This window comes from Lagenorhynchus albirostris, chromosome 14 (assembly GCF_949774975.1).
Source record: "Lagenorhynchus albirostris chromosome 14, mLagAlb1.1, whole genome shotgun sequence".
Classification (NCBI taxonomy): domain Eukaryota; kingdom Metazoa; phylum Chordata; class Mammalia; order Artiodactyla; family Delphinidae; genus Lagenorhynchus; species Lagenorhynchus albirostris.
The window spans coordinates 63,620,827-63,636,120 of NC_083108.1; the positions used below are offsets into that span (position 1 = coordinate 63,620,827).

The window sequence follows — 15,294 nt, forward strand, 5'->3', positions numbered from 1 at the left end:
GTTCGCCCGGCCCGCCCAGCCTCCCTCGCGGCCCACGCCCCCAGCCCGCCCCTTGTCCGTCCCACACGGCCGCCGAAGACTGCGCAGGCGCGGCGCAGGCCCCGCCCACATCCGCCCCCGCGCAGGCGTCTGCGGCACAGCCCACTCGGCTCGCCTCCCTCTCGGCTCTGGATCGCGCAGGCGCCATACCATCCGGCCGGCCACAGAAATGCCTCAGGTAGGCAGTGCGCATGCGTGAGGCTTCCTGCTCGCGCTGGTTGGCGGATGCTCCTGGAGGATGCACTGGGCACTGCCGAGTGATGTGTTAACGCTCCATCATCCCAAAGGCTCGGCTTAGCCCAGAGGTCCACGATTCATGCTCGGCTTAGCCAAGAGGTCCAACATTCAGGGACGTATCTATAGCGTGCCAAGGACGGCGCTGGGCTTGAGCTAGACAGTGGTGGGAAAACGCAGAAGCCCTGCCCTCCCGGTACTCCCTGGAGATTTGGGGGGAGATGGGATGCAGGTTTTAAAAAAAAGCACAACTTTTTTTTTTTAATTAATTAATTAATTAATTTTTGTCTGCATTTGGTCTTCGTTGCCCCGCGCGGGCTTTCTCTAGTTGTGGCGAGTGGGGGCTACTCTTCATTGCAGTGCGTGGGCTTCTCATTGTGGTGGCTTCTCTTGTGGAGAACGGGCTCTAGGTGCGCAAGCTTTAGTAGTTGTGGCACGTGGGCTCAGTAGTTGTAGCTCGCGGGCTCAGTAGTTATGGCTCGCGGGCTCTAGAGCACAGGCTCAGTAGTTGTAGCGCACAGGCTTAGTTGCTCCGTGGCACGTGGGATCTTCCTGGACCAGAGCTGGAACCCGTGTCCCCTGCATTGGCAGGCGGATTCTTAACCACTGCGCCACGAGCAAAGCCCCAACATTTCTTTATTGGTCCTAAGTCTAGACAGAATTCCTTTTTCTTCCTGTGTCATTTTTACTGAGTTATATTTTTGCAGGAAAGTGTCTTTTGTTAATGTTTTACAAATCATTGGCATAACGTTGTTCATGTAATTCTCTGATGGTTTTTGTTATAATCATTGTTTCTTTTTGTTTCTCAATAAATTTCTAATACATTTACATATTTCAAAATTCAGAAAGCACCTTCTCAACCCTGTCTCCATTGCTGTAGTGCCTCTTCCCAGCTGCAGCTAAATGTATTCAGTTTCTTGATAAAAATATTTTTTGAATATAAACAAATATCCAAAATAAGCAGATTGGTTCTTTAGCTTCCTTTTTTTGTTTTTTTTACACAAATGGTAGTCTACTATACATAATGATCTGTACCTTTCTTTTTAAAACCGGAATAGCCATGATGGTTTAATAGTCTGGAGATAATCAATCATTCAACATTTGTGTAGGACTTAGGTCATGGTCCTCATCACCAGACAGCCTGCGTTTGAATCCTGGCTTCATCAGTTACTAACCATTTGTCTTTGCATTTCAGTTTCTTCATCTACAAAATGGGAGCTGTTATGGGTTGGGGGGATTAAGTGGGATAATGCATGAAGGGAGCTTAGCATGATGCCCAGCACCCAGTAAACACCTGGTGACTGTGAAGGGCATTCATGTTGCATCTGTTTCAGCATTTACAGTTCAAACAGGACTCAACATCATTTAGATCTTCACGCCAGCCCTGTAAGAACTGCATGGAGGACAAGAGATTATTTTTTTATATTAAAGTACACAAAATAAATATACAACTCAATGAAATACACAAAAGTGAAGGTCAAGAAAAAGAACTTGAGCAGTTTGCCAAGTCCCTCCTCTCCCCTGCCAACACTACATCCTCCCCAAATGTAACCACATTCTGACATCTAACTCAGGATGAATATGGGCTGATTTTGAACTTTAAATAAATGGAATTGTATTGTATTGATTTCCTAGGGCTGCTGTAACAAATTACCACAACCTTGGTGGCTTAAACCAAAAGAAATGTATCATCTCACAGTTCTAGAAGCCGGAAGTCCAACATCTAGGTGTCAGCATCTCTGAGTCTCCTCAGAAGGCCCTGGGGGAGGATCCATCCCTTGCCTCTTCTGCCTTCTGCCAGCTGCCTGCATTTCTTGATGTTCTTTTGCTTGTGGCTGCATCATTCTGATCTCTGCCTTGGTCTATGGCCTTCTCTGTGTTTGTGTGAAATCTCCCTTTGATTCTTATATAAGGACACTCATGATGGTGTTTAGGGCCCACCTGGATAATCCAGAATAACCCCCCCATCTCATGATCCTTAATTTATCACATCTTCAAAGACCCTCTTTCCAAATAAGGTAACATTTATAGGTCCCAGGGAAAGACTGGATATCTTTAGGGGGCATTATTCAGCCTACAGCAAGCATCTTTTTGTGTCTACCCTCTTTCACGCAACATGAATTCTGTGAGATTCATCCATCTTGTTGCATGCATCTGTGGCATGCAAAATGAATATCATTTTGGTTGCTGTGTAATATTGAACTGTATGAATTTACCATTCCATGGTTTATCCATTCTATTGATGGACATTTGAGTTGTCTCCAGTTGTGAGCTATTTGTGGAATGAAAATTGGATTAAGCAAAAAAAGATTCCTGGAGTCTCCAATGGGAAGCTATATGCATCCTTGGTACACACCCTTCTAGGTTATCTGATTCTGATTCTGCGGGGGGGGGGGGGGGGGGCTGGACTTTGGGCCTTATATCGTCTTTGAGCTCTTTTGCAATATTGTAGAAAATTGACAGCAATGCGAATAATTCTTGTCCAAGGACAACCCTCCCCCACAGTGGAAGAACCAGTTTTGCCTCCAAGTTCATTTCAATATTTCTGTTCTATATATGTGTCTGACCTTGGAGTTCTCCTTTGAACTGACGGTAACACCTTACTGGTTCCCTCATTTAATGAATGAGTTAAGTAAACTCTTTGATATATGTTTATTTTATATTTGTATAAGAGTCATGATTTTACCTTTTTAAAACATTACCCTTTAACATTAAGAATAAAGTTCCTATGAACGTCTTTATACACAGCGAAGTACTTTTAATGAACCAAAACTACTAACCTAGATTTTCTGCCATTGAAATTCCAAAGCAAAAGCGCCATTTTCCACCAAGCAGGAGGCTACTGACATTTCCTGAGTAGGAACCAGGTCTGCTGAACCGCACCTGTGCAGGGTTGGGTGGGTGGGTGGGTGGGAGAGGGTACAAAGATGGTTCTGACCAGGTCCCTAGCCTCTGAGAGCCTTCTCTGCCTGGGACAGCAGTGTAACCTGGTCCTGAATCAGGTGAGATGCTGCTAAGGTGTCCTGGATGGATCAGCAGGATTCTGGGAGGAGGTGGCATTTGAGGAGGATTTGAGGCAGAGAGAGCCTCCCCCACTAGACCTCGGAACTGGGCTTCTATAATGTGCACAGGGGCCGGTCACAGCAGCTTTAGGACAGGGAAGTGACATGTTGTGAGATCTTCTTTAGGAAGACTGCCCTCATGACACATGAAGGGTGGGGAGGGCGACCCTGAGAGTCAGGACACCTGGGGAGGCTGGAGTCCTGGCATGGCGATGGGGCCAGAGGAGAGGACATAGATCAGAGGGTGGGGTGCATGGAACTGTCCAGACTTCACCCCAGTGTGTGGCTGGGCCTCAGCGCTGGGTTGTCCCATCAGCCTTACCACACCTTGGTCCCTTCTCCTCGGCTTGCCAGGACTGGAGGGGCAGAAAGAGCAGGCAATTTGGGCAGCTGCGGGCCAGGAGCAAGAAGCGAGCTGGCGAGGTGCCCAGAGCATTTATCACTGTGTGAGCCCCTCCCAGGGCCCAGCCTCCACGGCCCACGACCACCAAGTGGCAGGATTTGGGACACTGTGATGATCAGCCTCAGAGGCTGACACTTGCCCCCCAGGTCAGGCCCCGCCAGCCCTGCAGTGCTGGGGTCTCATCACCACTGAGATGGGTGGAGCGCTGCAGCCTGGAACCCCCTTGAGCTCTGTGCCTCTGGTTTCCTGGTGACCCCCTCAGCTCACCCTGACGCTCACCCCCGACACTGACTGTTCCACTCGGGCCCAGCTGCTCTGTCTGCACCACAGCTGGAGGAGCCAAACAGGCAGGGACCGCAGGCCAAGTTTTAATCAGAAAACAACTGTCCCCAGCCCTTAGCAAATCATCAGCTCCGAGTGCCAGGACATCAGCTTGGGATTCTTGACATGCCTCTCTTGGAGCCAGGGGTGCGCCGAGTCCCAGGAGACGTTCAGCTGTCAGCTGAGCAAAGATGTGTCTGCAGACAGAGATGGGCTGCTTGCCCTGAGAGGGACTCGGTTACCCAGCAACCATGGTGTGAACCCCATGAGACTCCTTGGGATGCCCAGCTGGCTTGCAGGTGATCCAGAAGAGACACAGGAAGGACACCAACTCAGGACAGGTGTCCCCCCTTCCTCACAGCCCACAGAGATCAGAGATCATGAAACCCTCTTGTTTCACAGTCAGAGAAACTGATGCCAGCAAGAAGGGAACCCATGTACCAAGTCTGCTGGTCTCTGGACTTGAGCCCGAACTCTGGCCGGGACAGCTGTGTGACCTTGAGTATGGCCCTCAAATTCTCTGTACTTCCAGTTCTTTTGTGAACAATGGCAATTCTCCCACACCGGTCAGGGATGCTGGGGAACTAAATAATAGGTCCCCACCCCACCCCAATATGTGCCCCTCTGGACACCATGCTTCTCTGCACATGGCAATCACACGGCTAGTAAACGGTAATGTCTATGGCCCCAGAGACTGTAAGCGTCCCAAGGGCAGGTCCTGGCATGTGGCAAGGGCTCTGGAAATGCTTCCTCTGTCATCTCTCAGCTCTAGGTCCCCATCCACAGAAAGCAGTCACCCTTGTGCAGCCTCCTGTTTCAGCTCCATGGGGACCTCAGGAAACAACAGCATATCGTGGTGGGGACACGGAAGACAAGGGAAGATGAGCTGGATAAAGGGATTCCACCCAAATGTGCCTGAGGCTTAAATAGCGCTCCTCAGCCTGTGTGTGCCCCTTCCCAGTGTCAGAGTGAGCAAGTCCCGATTTTACAGGTGAGGAGGGAGTTCCCTGGCAATCTCACGCTTTCACTGCTGTGGGCCTGGCCGGGTTCAATCCCTAGTCGGGAACTAGATCCCACAAGCTGCGCGGTGTGGCCAAAAAAACAAATTACAAGTGAGGCTCTGGGAGCTGCATGAGTTGCCCAAGCCTTGGCCTCTGGACCCTGGGCCCTCTCCCTCTGCCGCTGGTGCCCCCCGCCTTGCAAACTAGTCTCCCGAGAATCCTGCACACATCCCAAGGCTCCAAACATGCCCACGTCTCCTCTTTGAGAATCAAGAATCATCTTCAGGACTCACAGCCCCCCACCTTTCTTTTTTTGGCCAGCACCCAGGTGGTGGCTGTGGTTGGGTCACCAGAGGAGCCACGGGCCAAGTGTGAACTGGAAGAGATTCCAGTTGACTTGAGGAGGGGGACGGAAAGAAGTCGGTGTGCGGACTGAGCCCTTGGTGACCTGGCTGAACTGGCCAGAGGCCCTGAGAAGGCCTGTCTTGGGACGTGTGGCCTGTGAGGTCCAGCCGGGCACTTGGTGCATGTCATTTGGGGACACGCAGAGGAGCAGCCTCGGTCCCCCAGAATGTGCTCATCCATGAGGTTCACCGGTGTGGCCTGGACAAGGAGGGTGATAGCCCCCTGCCCTCAGTGTGATCAGTCAACAACCCTGGGACCCTTTAAGAGGGTTGTTAACCCGGAGCAGCATGGGGAGGACTCGAGTTCCACGCTTGGGTCCACATCCAGGGGTCAGAATAGCCAAAGGCCACTGTATTAGTGGACTCAGGCCGCCATAACAATAAATCACAGACCAGGGGCTTAAACAGACATTAATTTTTCTCAAGGTCAATGTGCCATCCAGGTTGGTTCCTCCTGAGGCCTCTACTGCAGCTGACCCCTTCTCTCCGTGTCCTCATGCGGCCTTTCCTCTGTGAGAAGTGGAGAGAGATCACTGGTGCTCTTCCTTTTTTTTTTTTTTTTTCAGCCAGCCGTGCTGCGTGGCTTGTGGGATCTTAGTTCCCCAACCCAGGGCCCTCGGCAGTGAAAGCACAGAGTCCTAACCACTGGACCACCAGGGAAGTCCCTCTCTTCCCCTTCTTATAAGGCCACCAGTCACATCAGATTAGGGCTCCACCCTTATGACCTCATTTAACCTTAATTACCTTCCTAAAAGGTAATCTCTGAACACGGTCACACTGGGTGTTAGGGCTTCAACATGTGAATTTTAGGGACACAATTCAGTTCATAACTACCATGGAGCAGTGGAGTCTAGAAAACTCTGGGGGCCAGAAAGGAGCACAAGGAGGGTGTGGACAATGCCAGCTGGTGGAGGAGGAATTTACTACCCTCTAGTACCCCAGCATGGCAACACCTGGAGGCAGGGTTAGCATGAGATGGCTTGGGTGGGCCGAGATGCAGGGGCTAGAGGCCAGCCTGCTGGGGTGGACAGGCTCCTGCAGATGCTGCCCACTGAGCAGGAGTCCCAGGAGTCTCTTCCTGGCCGTCGCCAGATGAAAGGGCCCTGCTTGGGAAATGCAGATCAGGAGTGCTTATCTAATGAAGAACACAGACAAAAGTCACAGATGCCATAGCCTGTTCCAACTAACTTCTGATCGCCACCCCGACACAGGAAACGTTATTTTCAGAAAATAGAAGAAACAGCAGCCATTCCCCTCTCCCCATTGCTTCTCCCTCCTTCTGGCCCAGTGGCAGTGGGGAGGCTGGGCTTATGGGGGCTGGGGAGCCCCAGAGGGAACCAGGGCAGTGCCACCCAGCAAGGCAGTTTTTAAGTGGTGGTTTTATTTAAACAAGCAGCTGCAGCATCTGTTTCCCTCTGCATGAGGCCCGGTTTCCCACGCTGGCCCTGGGGCCGGGCCTTGGGCTTGGGAGGCCCACCCCCAGGGGTCATTCAAGCCCTCGAGCCCCGGGGAAGCCCCACGTCTGTGGCAGCCACCATCCTGGTGCCCCCTCTTCCCGGGGCTGCTCAGCTGGCAGTGGCTCAGGACCTGAGCCCACGTAGACCATGCTCCTCAGGGCCCTTTCTCGGCCAGAATCCCATTTGAACCTCCCCATCCCCAGCTGCTGGGCTCGTTTCCACCAAGTGACTGAAAACCCCAAGGGAGAGTTTCTGGTCAGGTCTGCCAGGTTCCACCTACAGGAGGGGAACGGAAAGGAGCCGGTGTGTGGACTGAGCCCTTGGTGACTTGGCAGAACTGGCCAGAGAGGCCCTGGGAAGGCCCGTCTTGGGACACGTGGCCTATGAGGTCCGGCCGGGCACTTGGTGCATCTCATTTGGTGACATGCAGAGGAGCGGCCTCAGTCCCCCAAGCAGCTGGTTTCCTTCCCAACCCAGACACCTGAGAGACGCAGCAGGGCTCCATCTTCCAGGAAACCGTTTACGTGGCTACCTGTCTGTCATGCCGTCTGGCTTCCCACCCTGGGAGAGCTGGGGTGACGCAGGGCTCTCTCCCCTGGTCTGACAGCTGTCTCACCCAGAGGTGACTCTCAGGACCGATCCTGCCCATTGACCCACGGCAGCTGCTCTGGGAGGCCATTTGGGCCTCTTCAAGAGCTGGTGTGTCTGTCGCCCCCTCACTTTTTCTGTTTATTTTTCCGGAGCTGTTTGTGACAGCTCATCATTAGCTTCATCGTAGAAATGCTTCCGTTTAAGGCAACTGGGGCATCCTTTTTTGTGGGGGCAGGTATACAAGCTCTTCTGGGATTTCTACACAAAATCCTGCCCTCCTTCATCTGCCCAGGGTATGTGTGTGACGCTGGGCCTCGGCGCAGGGCCTGCTCAGCTGGCCATGTCCAGTCCAGCAGAAAGGGAGCCAGCCTATAGGGATCAAGACACCAAGATCCCAGCCTCTGTTCTTCAACCAACTCTGGGACACCGGGTGTGTGGGGAGGCCTTTGCGCACCTGTTTACCCACCTACCAAGTAAAGGGATTGGATTAAGAGGCCCCTGAGGGTCTTTGAGGTGTAAGACCTCAAATTCCACAGCAGTGAACGGTCTTGCTCCCTGGGCCATGCCACTGGCCTGGGCTTGGCTGGACACAGCCCCTGCTCTCAGGAACGTGGGGACAGTCAGCTTGCCCCCCAAATCAACTCCTAGTAAGAGATGCAATGGCGCTTTTGCTTTTTTTGGAACAGATTTTCCAATAGGAAGGTAGGGATAGAGAGAGCTAAGTAGCCTTTTAGGGGCCAAATACTTGGAGGAGGGCCAGTGGCAGCCCTTTCCTTATCAGCAGGTGTCAGGTGGGCAGATGGCATGGTGTACATGAAGACCCTGGGGGAGCCTCGGGGTGATGGCCGACAGGCACCGAGCACGGCAATTGGGGTCCGAATGGGTGTGGCCCTAGCTCGTCCTAAGCTGCATCAGCAGAGCCCACCTTGCACACCCCTCTCCACCCGGGCGTGGCTTCCCTGTAAGCTGGGTGGCTTTTTCTGTGGGCAAGGCTGGTGATGGCTAAGAGTGACCCATGTCCCGTCTGCTGGCAACAGAAAGGCCACACCTGGCAGCACCACCGGAAACCACAGAGGCTGAGGGGCTCGTGCAGGGCTAGGCTCTGTGGGGCTGGAGCCCTCCCTGCCCCCGGGCTTGGCACGGCTGGTGTCCCCTCTGCCGTTCGTCCCAAACCAGACGGCCCCATGCTCAGCGGGGCGACTGCCTGTGGGCAAGTGGGCGGCCTGGGCTGTCCCCAGCAGTGCCCACTACCCTCAGGGAGGCCTCCTGGACACCCACCTCTCCACACCACCTGCTTCTTCTTCCAGCTCCATTGCCCACCCTCAGCCCCAACCCAGTGGCTCCGGGGATGCTCCCAGAGGCTCTGATCACGGTGTTTCTTTCTACTGCAGCCATCACCACTGACACAAGTCGTCTCGGGGAACTTTAATGAAAGCGGCAGCTGTCCTTTCCCCTGTGGTGGTACAGACATGGCCGAGCTCAAACTCAGACATGTGGCTGCGGAGAGACTGCCTGCCACCTGCAGCCCGAGGCTGGGCTGCCCTCTGCTCAGGCTCCAGACCCAGACCTACGGCCCAGACGGCAAGGCATCACTTCACGTTGCCAAGTCCAGCGGCTGAGCCTTGTGGAAGGTCACGTCTGGCCTCCAGGTAATCACCTGCCCACCGGCTTTGCCGACCCTCAGGCCTGAGTGTCAGACGGACGACAGGGGCGCCCAGCGACCCAAAGCGACCACCACCACTGAGGCTCGGCAAAGGAGTGCTTTGACAGCTGAACAAGAAAGAGTGGTCGTTCCATCACTAAACACCACGCATCCTACATAAATAAAAAGCAAATAGAGGAAGGAGATGCGGGGAGGGAACGAAAATTGGCACAGACACTGAGAGATTGCTTTCCAGTTTCAATGCGACAGAGGCAAATCATGAGACTCCAGGGAAAAAGAAACCGGGGCCAGGTCTAGCTTTTCTAAGTAAAGCGTGTTCCCCCTGCAGGGCCAGACGGGGATGGGAAGCCAGGCCAGAAGAGGCCAGGGACTGGAGGCCCGGGAAACCCATGGATCCCAGAGACGTGCAAAGCACAGAGGACCCTGCTCCCCCCCCCCCATCCCCCAGGAGAGCAGCACTGCTTTAAAACGGTGGGTCTGCTCTCCTCACAAGAAAAAAGTACAACTAAATAAATACAGTATGCAGACTTAAGACCTTCGAGTGACTTCTTTTTCTGTCCCTGCCTCCGCAGGTCCGTGAGCAGAGGGTAGAGTTGGGGGGGCATGTGGCCCCCTGTGTGCTGTGACCTCGGGCAGGAGCAGCCCGCTGACACACCAGCTGAGCCTTCCCACCCCGCCAGGGACGTGGGAAGGGTCCTGGACAGCGCTACCTGTTACTGGTCTAATCGCGTGACAAGCAAACGCCTTTTCCTGAGTGATGCCACCGCTTCCCTCCTCCGGTTCAGCTACATCCTCTCTTCCTGCAAGTCCAGCATGGAAGTTTCTTCTCTCCTCGCCCCCATCCCTTTTTTGAAAAAAGTGATGCAATTCTTCACAGACTTGTTTCTTCAAAATACTTAGTGGTTTCCCCAGTTCTCTTTCCTCTAAGTCAGATGGTCAGGAGGGTTACCAGGCGCATCCTGGCTTCCGCACAGGTGTGTGGAGCGTGGGGGGGCTCTGTCCTTCCACCTGCTTCGGAATGGGAGCCCCTACCCTCGGCCCAGCCTGTTCCTAATCCCCCCCCAACCCCAATTCCAGATGCTCAGGAGACTTCAGAAGTGGCTCCTGATGGAAACAGAGCTGGCGCTTAGAGGAAGACGAGATGCCGCTGGGACATAGATTGTCCACAGAGTACATTCTAATATCTTATTAGGAATCTGAATCTGTTAGGAAAAAAATTAGAAACTATGTATAAAACTTAAAAATATTCAAGTATCAAAAGGCTATTCAGATCAAAGGTTAAAACAAGCTGTCGGTAAGCTGCCGCCGCCCAGAGGAAAACTTTACAAAAGTTTGCTGAGTGTGTGTAGCAAAGAGCGAGGAATGAAGCGATCTTGGGCGGGGGGGGGGGGGGGGGGGGGGTCGGGACACGATTAGGGGAAGGGAGATTTGGGGGTGGATGGGCCACAGGCCGGAGGAGGCCAGAGATCAAGGCCTTTCTGAGCTGATGAGGAGAGTGCGTGCCCGGTGGGTAGTCGGGATGGTGAACAGGATCACTCTCCCTAGACAACCAGCCATAAAGTGCGCAGCCTGGGCCTCCCTCCCCTGGTGTCCGGTCCTGGACTTTACGCAGCTCCGCAGGGAGCTGCCTTCCGAGGGGCACGTGATCAGCAAAAACAAAGCAACAGGATAGAACAGGAAGAAGACCCATTTCTGCACAAATCCTTCTAGAAAGAAAGAAGAAAGGAGGTGAAAGGGGTCAAGCGCTACACAGTGTAGATTTAGCTTTTCAAACCTGTTACAAACAGGAGTCGAATTTCTAAGTCTGGGAAATCGAAACGCCCCCACCCACGCTGGACAGGGCCTGGCCCCTGGGCACGAAGCAGCAGCAGTATTTATTCAAGACACGATACCAAGGGAATCTGCTCCTGTTCCCTTCTCCCTGGAGAGGGTGCATCTCGACAGGTGATCCAGTAGAAATCTTTAAACTCTCATAAGTTAAATGCGTAAAAACCACTCCCTTTGCCTGGTCCCGCCCAGGCCCGTGACCGGAGACACGAGGGCTGGCTTGGGGCGCCCTCTGGTGGCGGCGTAGAAAACCACAGTCTGAGGCCAGCCCAGAGTTCCCAGGCCCCACCGAAGGTGGGCCTGGAACTGCCCAGGCCACTTGGCCTTTTGCCTTGGGTAGTTGTCTCTTGGCAGCAACCTGGCCCTGGGGGGTGGCCTAATGACTCCTCTAGAAGGTTGGGTTCCTGCTCTGTGGGTAGCCCGTTTCCCTAGGAGGTTCCCAGGCCGTTCTGCCGCCATTTTGGAGGTGGAGTTGGGCCTTTAGACTTCGGTGGAGAAGAGGATGCTCTGTCTCTTGCTGTCTGGGGCAGGAATGGCCTCCAGTTGCAGGAAGTACAGCAGCACCTGGACCTGCCGGGCAGAGCAGGAGGGGACAGCGGCTCAGAGAAGAGGCCTTTCCAGCAGAGCCCCGAGGGCCCTGCTGGTTACACAAGCCTCTCACAGCAAGAGATCTAGTTGCCCCTGGAGGACAGCCAGGTGGGGCGGGCCCTGAGAAGCCCCACAAAGGTACAGAGGAGAAAGCGGTGGCCTGGGTCCTCCCCACTCCTCCCTGCCTCGTGGCCCTGGACAAGTCCCTCTCTAAACCTTGGACACCCACCCTGCACAACTCGGTGGGAACCACCGGTAGGACGCAGGGAGGGGCAGACAGAGGCCACCTGCGTAAGGCCGGGTGGCAAGGGCCATCGTACCTGGGACATGACCTCCAGGGACCAGCTGTCGGTCATGGAGATGGGTTGGCTGGGGTTGGGGGGGAGCTTGCTCTCCTTGTCCGAGGGCCGGAGCAGCGTGGGGCCGAACACCGTGGCGAGGTTGTGCAGGGACATCTTGTTCACTGTCTCCTTTTCTGCCACCCTGCGGAGGGCCGAGGCAGAAGAGCGGGTGCTGCTGTGACACCACCTTGAGGATGGACGTGGGCAGGGACCCAGGCCACCCCGGGAGGAAGGGCTCAGCCCCAGCTGTGCAGAAAGCAGACCCCACCCTGGCTCTTCTGGGTCAGAGGGGCCCGGGATGAAGAGTGCTCAAGGCCACCAGGTGGAGGGGCCGGTTCTGGGATGGATGGGGGGCGGTGGTGGTGGTGATCTGAGCACACCACTCACCGTGGCAGAGCGGGATGGGGGTGGCAGTGGCTCTGGTACCCAGAGGGGACAACCACAGACCGGGGCAGGTGTAGAGAGAAGGCCCTGGGTGCCGGGGAGTCTGACACCGGGGAGACAGTGGAGCACGGAGGACCCCCCCATTGCTGCCTTTGGGGGTCCCGGAGCCCTGAGCCTCCACATAGGAGCTGGGGTTACCTTTTCAGGTGGTCCAGAAGGAAGAGGAATGTCAGGAGGTTGGCCTCCGGGAGTGACAGCAGCAGGTTAAGCATGCAGCTCTCCTTTGCCACGGGGTCTGAGAGAGCTGCGGGGGGCGCGGAGCGGTTACTTCTCAGGGTCACAAGCATGGGCTGGAGGCCTCTCCCAGGGCCCGTGTTGGAGGACACAGGACAGCCCAGGGCCGTCACCGTCCTGCCTCACAGCACTGGCCCCCACTGAGGACGCTGTGGTGGGAGCTGGGGTGGGGAGCTAGCCACCCTGGACGCCTTTTCTGAATCTCAAAGGGGTCAACAGCACCAAAGGGACCAGCGGCAGGAGGCGCCGGGCACAGCTGCCCTCCTGGCACACTCGGCCGTCCCCGCCTCCTGTTCGGAAGAGCCCAAGGCAGGGGAAGCCGGGCTTGGAATAAAGCAGGAAGAGTGACAAGCAGGAGGGCCGCGAGGCCCCAAGGCCCCCTCATCACATCACCCCGTGCACCCAGGGGGCCAGGTCCTCTGTTGAACGGCCCTGGAGGGGGCCCATGCACCAGCGCCCCCCACCCTCCAGGTAGACTGGGGGTCAGGTCGGGCTTGAAGCCCTGCTTGACGGGGCCAGGACCTGGGGTAGATGAGGAGGACAGTGGCCTCCAGGACCCCGCACCCAGCCGTGTCCACAGCAGCGCCAGCTGCTGCAGCCTCTCGGGCGACGTGGAGGGACCGGGACAGCGGGCAGTCCGCTGAGGATGGGCAGAGGCCTCTCGGGACCGGCTTGGTTCTCGGTCCCCCGCCACACGCAGGGTTTGGGCTGAAACTCGGGCTCCCTCACCTCGCCCCTGACCCCCCTCACTCACCGATGCCCTCGGCGAAGTTGGGGTAGAACTCGTCGGTAAAGAGGGGCTCAGGCAGCTCTCGGAAGTAGAGTTTCAGCGTCCCGGCAATGGCGTTCACGTCCATCTCGCTCATCATCACCGACACATCCTTGTTGTCTGGAGAGAGCACAGACGTAGAACAAGGCCCACAGTGGACCCCAAGTCGCTTCTACCCTCTGAGCCACAGGCCGGGCCCATGCTGGCCACCCAAAGGGAGCTGTAACTGTGGCTGGGCCCACACGTCCAGGGCTCCAGGCCAGGCCGAAGTCCCGGCTCTGCCCTCTTCCACTTCCAGGACCCTCTGGGGTCTCGTGTCCTTATCTGGCAATTGGGGCTGTTCCACCGGCTTCTCTGCAGCCAGATGCACTGACCCCTGGGCTTCGGTTGGCACCTCTTTTCCACTCCCGGCCGGGGGCAAGCAGGCGGAGCCCTGGTGCAAGATGGGGCCGCCCCCACGGAAGCCCCTGGTCCAGCTCCACAAGAGCCATGCCCGTGTGGTCAGGACGGGTTAAGAACTGGCTTGTGCAGAACCTCCTCCCACAGTGCCATTTCCTTCTCGTTGTAACATAAACGGGCATGCCGGGATCTCGGCTTGGGCACTGTGCCCACACCACCATCCCGCACTGCCCAGCCTGACACTCACTGACGTCAAAAGCCGCCTTCAGTGCCTGGATGTCGGTGGCCACTCCGGACACGCGGTAGATGCCCACTTCCTCCATGCCCCGGCGTTCGATCTCCTCCACGCACTGGCGCACGATGTAGGGCACCTTGGAACGCTCCCTCCTGCAGGGGAGGGGATGCCCTCAGTGCCTGGCAGCCCTGGCTCGGGCTGCAGTGGGGCTGATCCCCGCACCTCTCTGCACACCTGCAGCACCCAGGTTTGGGCACACCCAGAGCCTTCTGTGTGTTGTCTCTCTGTTCTGAGATCTCACGATTATCACTGCTTATATCTTATCGGGGCCTTTCCAACAGCCCCAGATGGCTGGACACCCTACAAGTCACACACGACCTCTGAGGGACAGTCAGGAGGCTTTTCTAACTGAGGTCAGCCACTGGAAGTCAGTTAAAAGATCCCAGCCCTGGGTTAACAGGTGACTGCAAGGGTCCTGGAAAGCGGTCTGGTCTCCGAGTCGGGTGAGGGGACCCGGTCTCAGCCCTGCCCCCTACCTGCTGTGCGAGAGGAAAATCCTGACCCCTTCAGGCCTGGGGCAGAGGTGAGCCCTAAGCCCGGCAGGCAGCCGGGCCAGAGGACCAGCTCCATGGGGCTGCCTCACGCCAGTGCTCAGACTCCTGTGATTCTAACACTTTTCTCTTCCACGTCTTAACAACGGACAATTCCAGTAGCTCCAGGCAGGACACCAGGGTAAGAGCACTTCAAACACAGGAGACTTGCCGTCTGGAGGGTCAGCTTCAGTCTAGGTTAGTGACTGCATATGCGGGAGCCCGGCAAAGCTCTGTCCCTAGACAGTCTCACAAGCAGTGCTTCTCTGGGGCACCTGCTGACAGTGCTCTCTGCTCCCGCCCTGAGCCACCCGGAGGTGCTGGGGGGGACGACTGGGGTGCAGCCGGGAGCAGGGAGCAGTGTTTGGACAGAAAAGGTGTCCAGGGAGCGTCTGACGCAGGTCCCTGCCTGACGACCAGCGAGGTCAGGGCCCGGCCAGATTCCAAATCGGGGAAGCGAATGGATTCTGGCAGGAGGCGGCCTGTGTCCCTGAGAACTGCCCTCAAACCTACACACAAGCTTCTCCTGGCAACGGACCCGTGACAAAGGGGCAGCGTTTCCATCATTGAACAGGAGGCCTGATCGTGACAAATTCCGAGGGAGGGAAGAAAACCCTGCCGAGCGCAGCTCCGCGGGCAGCACAGGAAGCGGGTGGGACGCCTCTGAGCTTACGGGGACACCTTTCATGGTA

At 56.0% G+C, this 15,294-nt stretch overlaps 1 protein-coding gene across 2 annotated transcripts in view; it reads right to left on the reverse strand.

Annotated features, from left to right (window-relative positions):
- Nucleotides 1-10,549: 10,549 nt before the first annotated feature.
- The window catches only part of BCR (BCR activator of RhoGEF and GTPase), a 97,858-nt gene continuing 93,113 nt past the window's right edge, over nt 10,550-15,294 (reverse strand). For both annotated transcript variants that reach the window (XM_060121973.1, XM_060121972.1), the window contains exons 19-23: nt 14,025-14,164; nt 13,364-13,498; nt 12,514-12,619; nt 11,911-12,073; nt 10,550-11,572 (exon numbers count right to left, since the gene is read on the reverse strand). In XM_060121973.1, the coding sequence (XP_059977956.1) occupies nt 11,483-11,572; nt 11,911-12,073; nt 12,514-12,619; nt 13,364-13,498; nt 14,025-14,164 (634 nt within the window). In that variant the 3' untranslated portion in view covers nt 10,550-11,482. The remainder of the gene's footprint in view (nt 11,573-11,910; nt 12,074-12,513; nt 12,620-13,363; nt 13,499-14,024; nt 14,165-15,294) is intronic.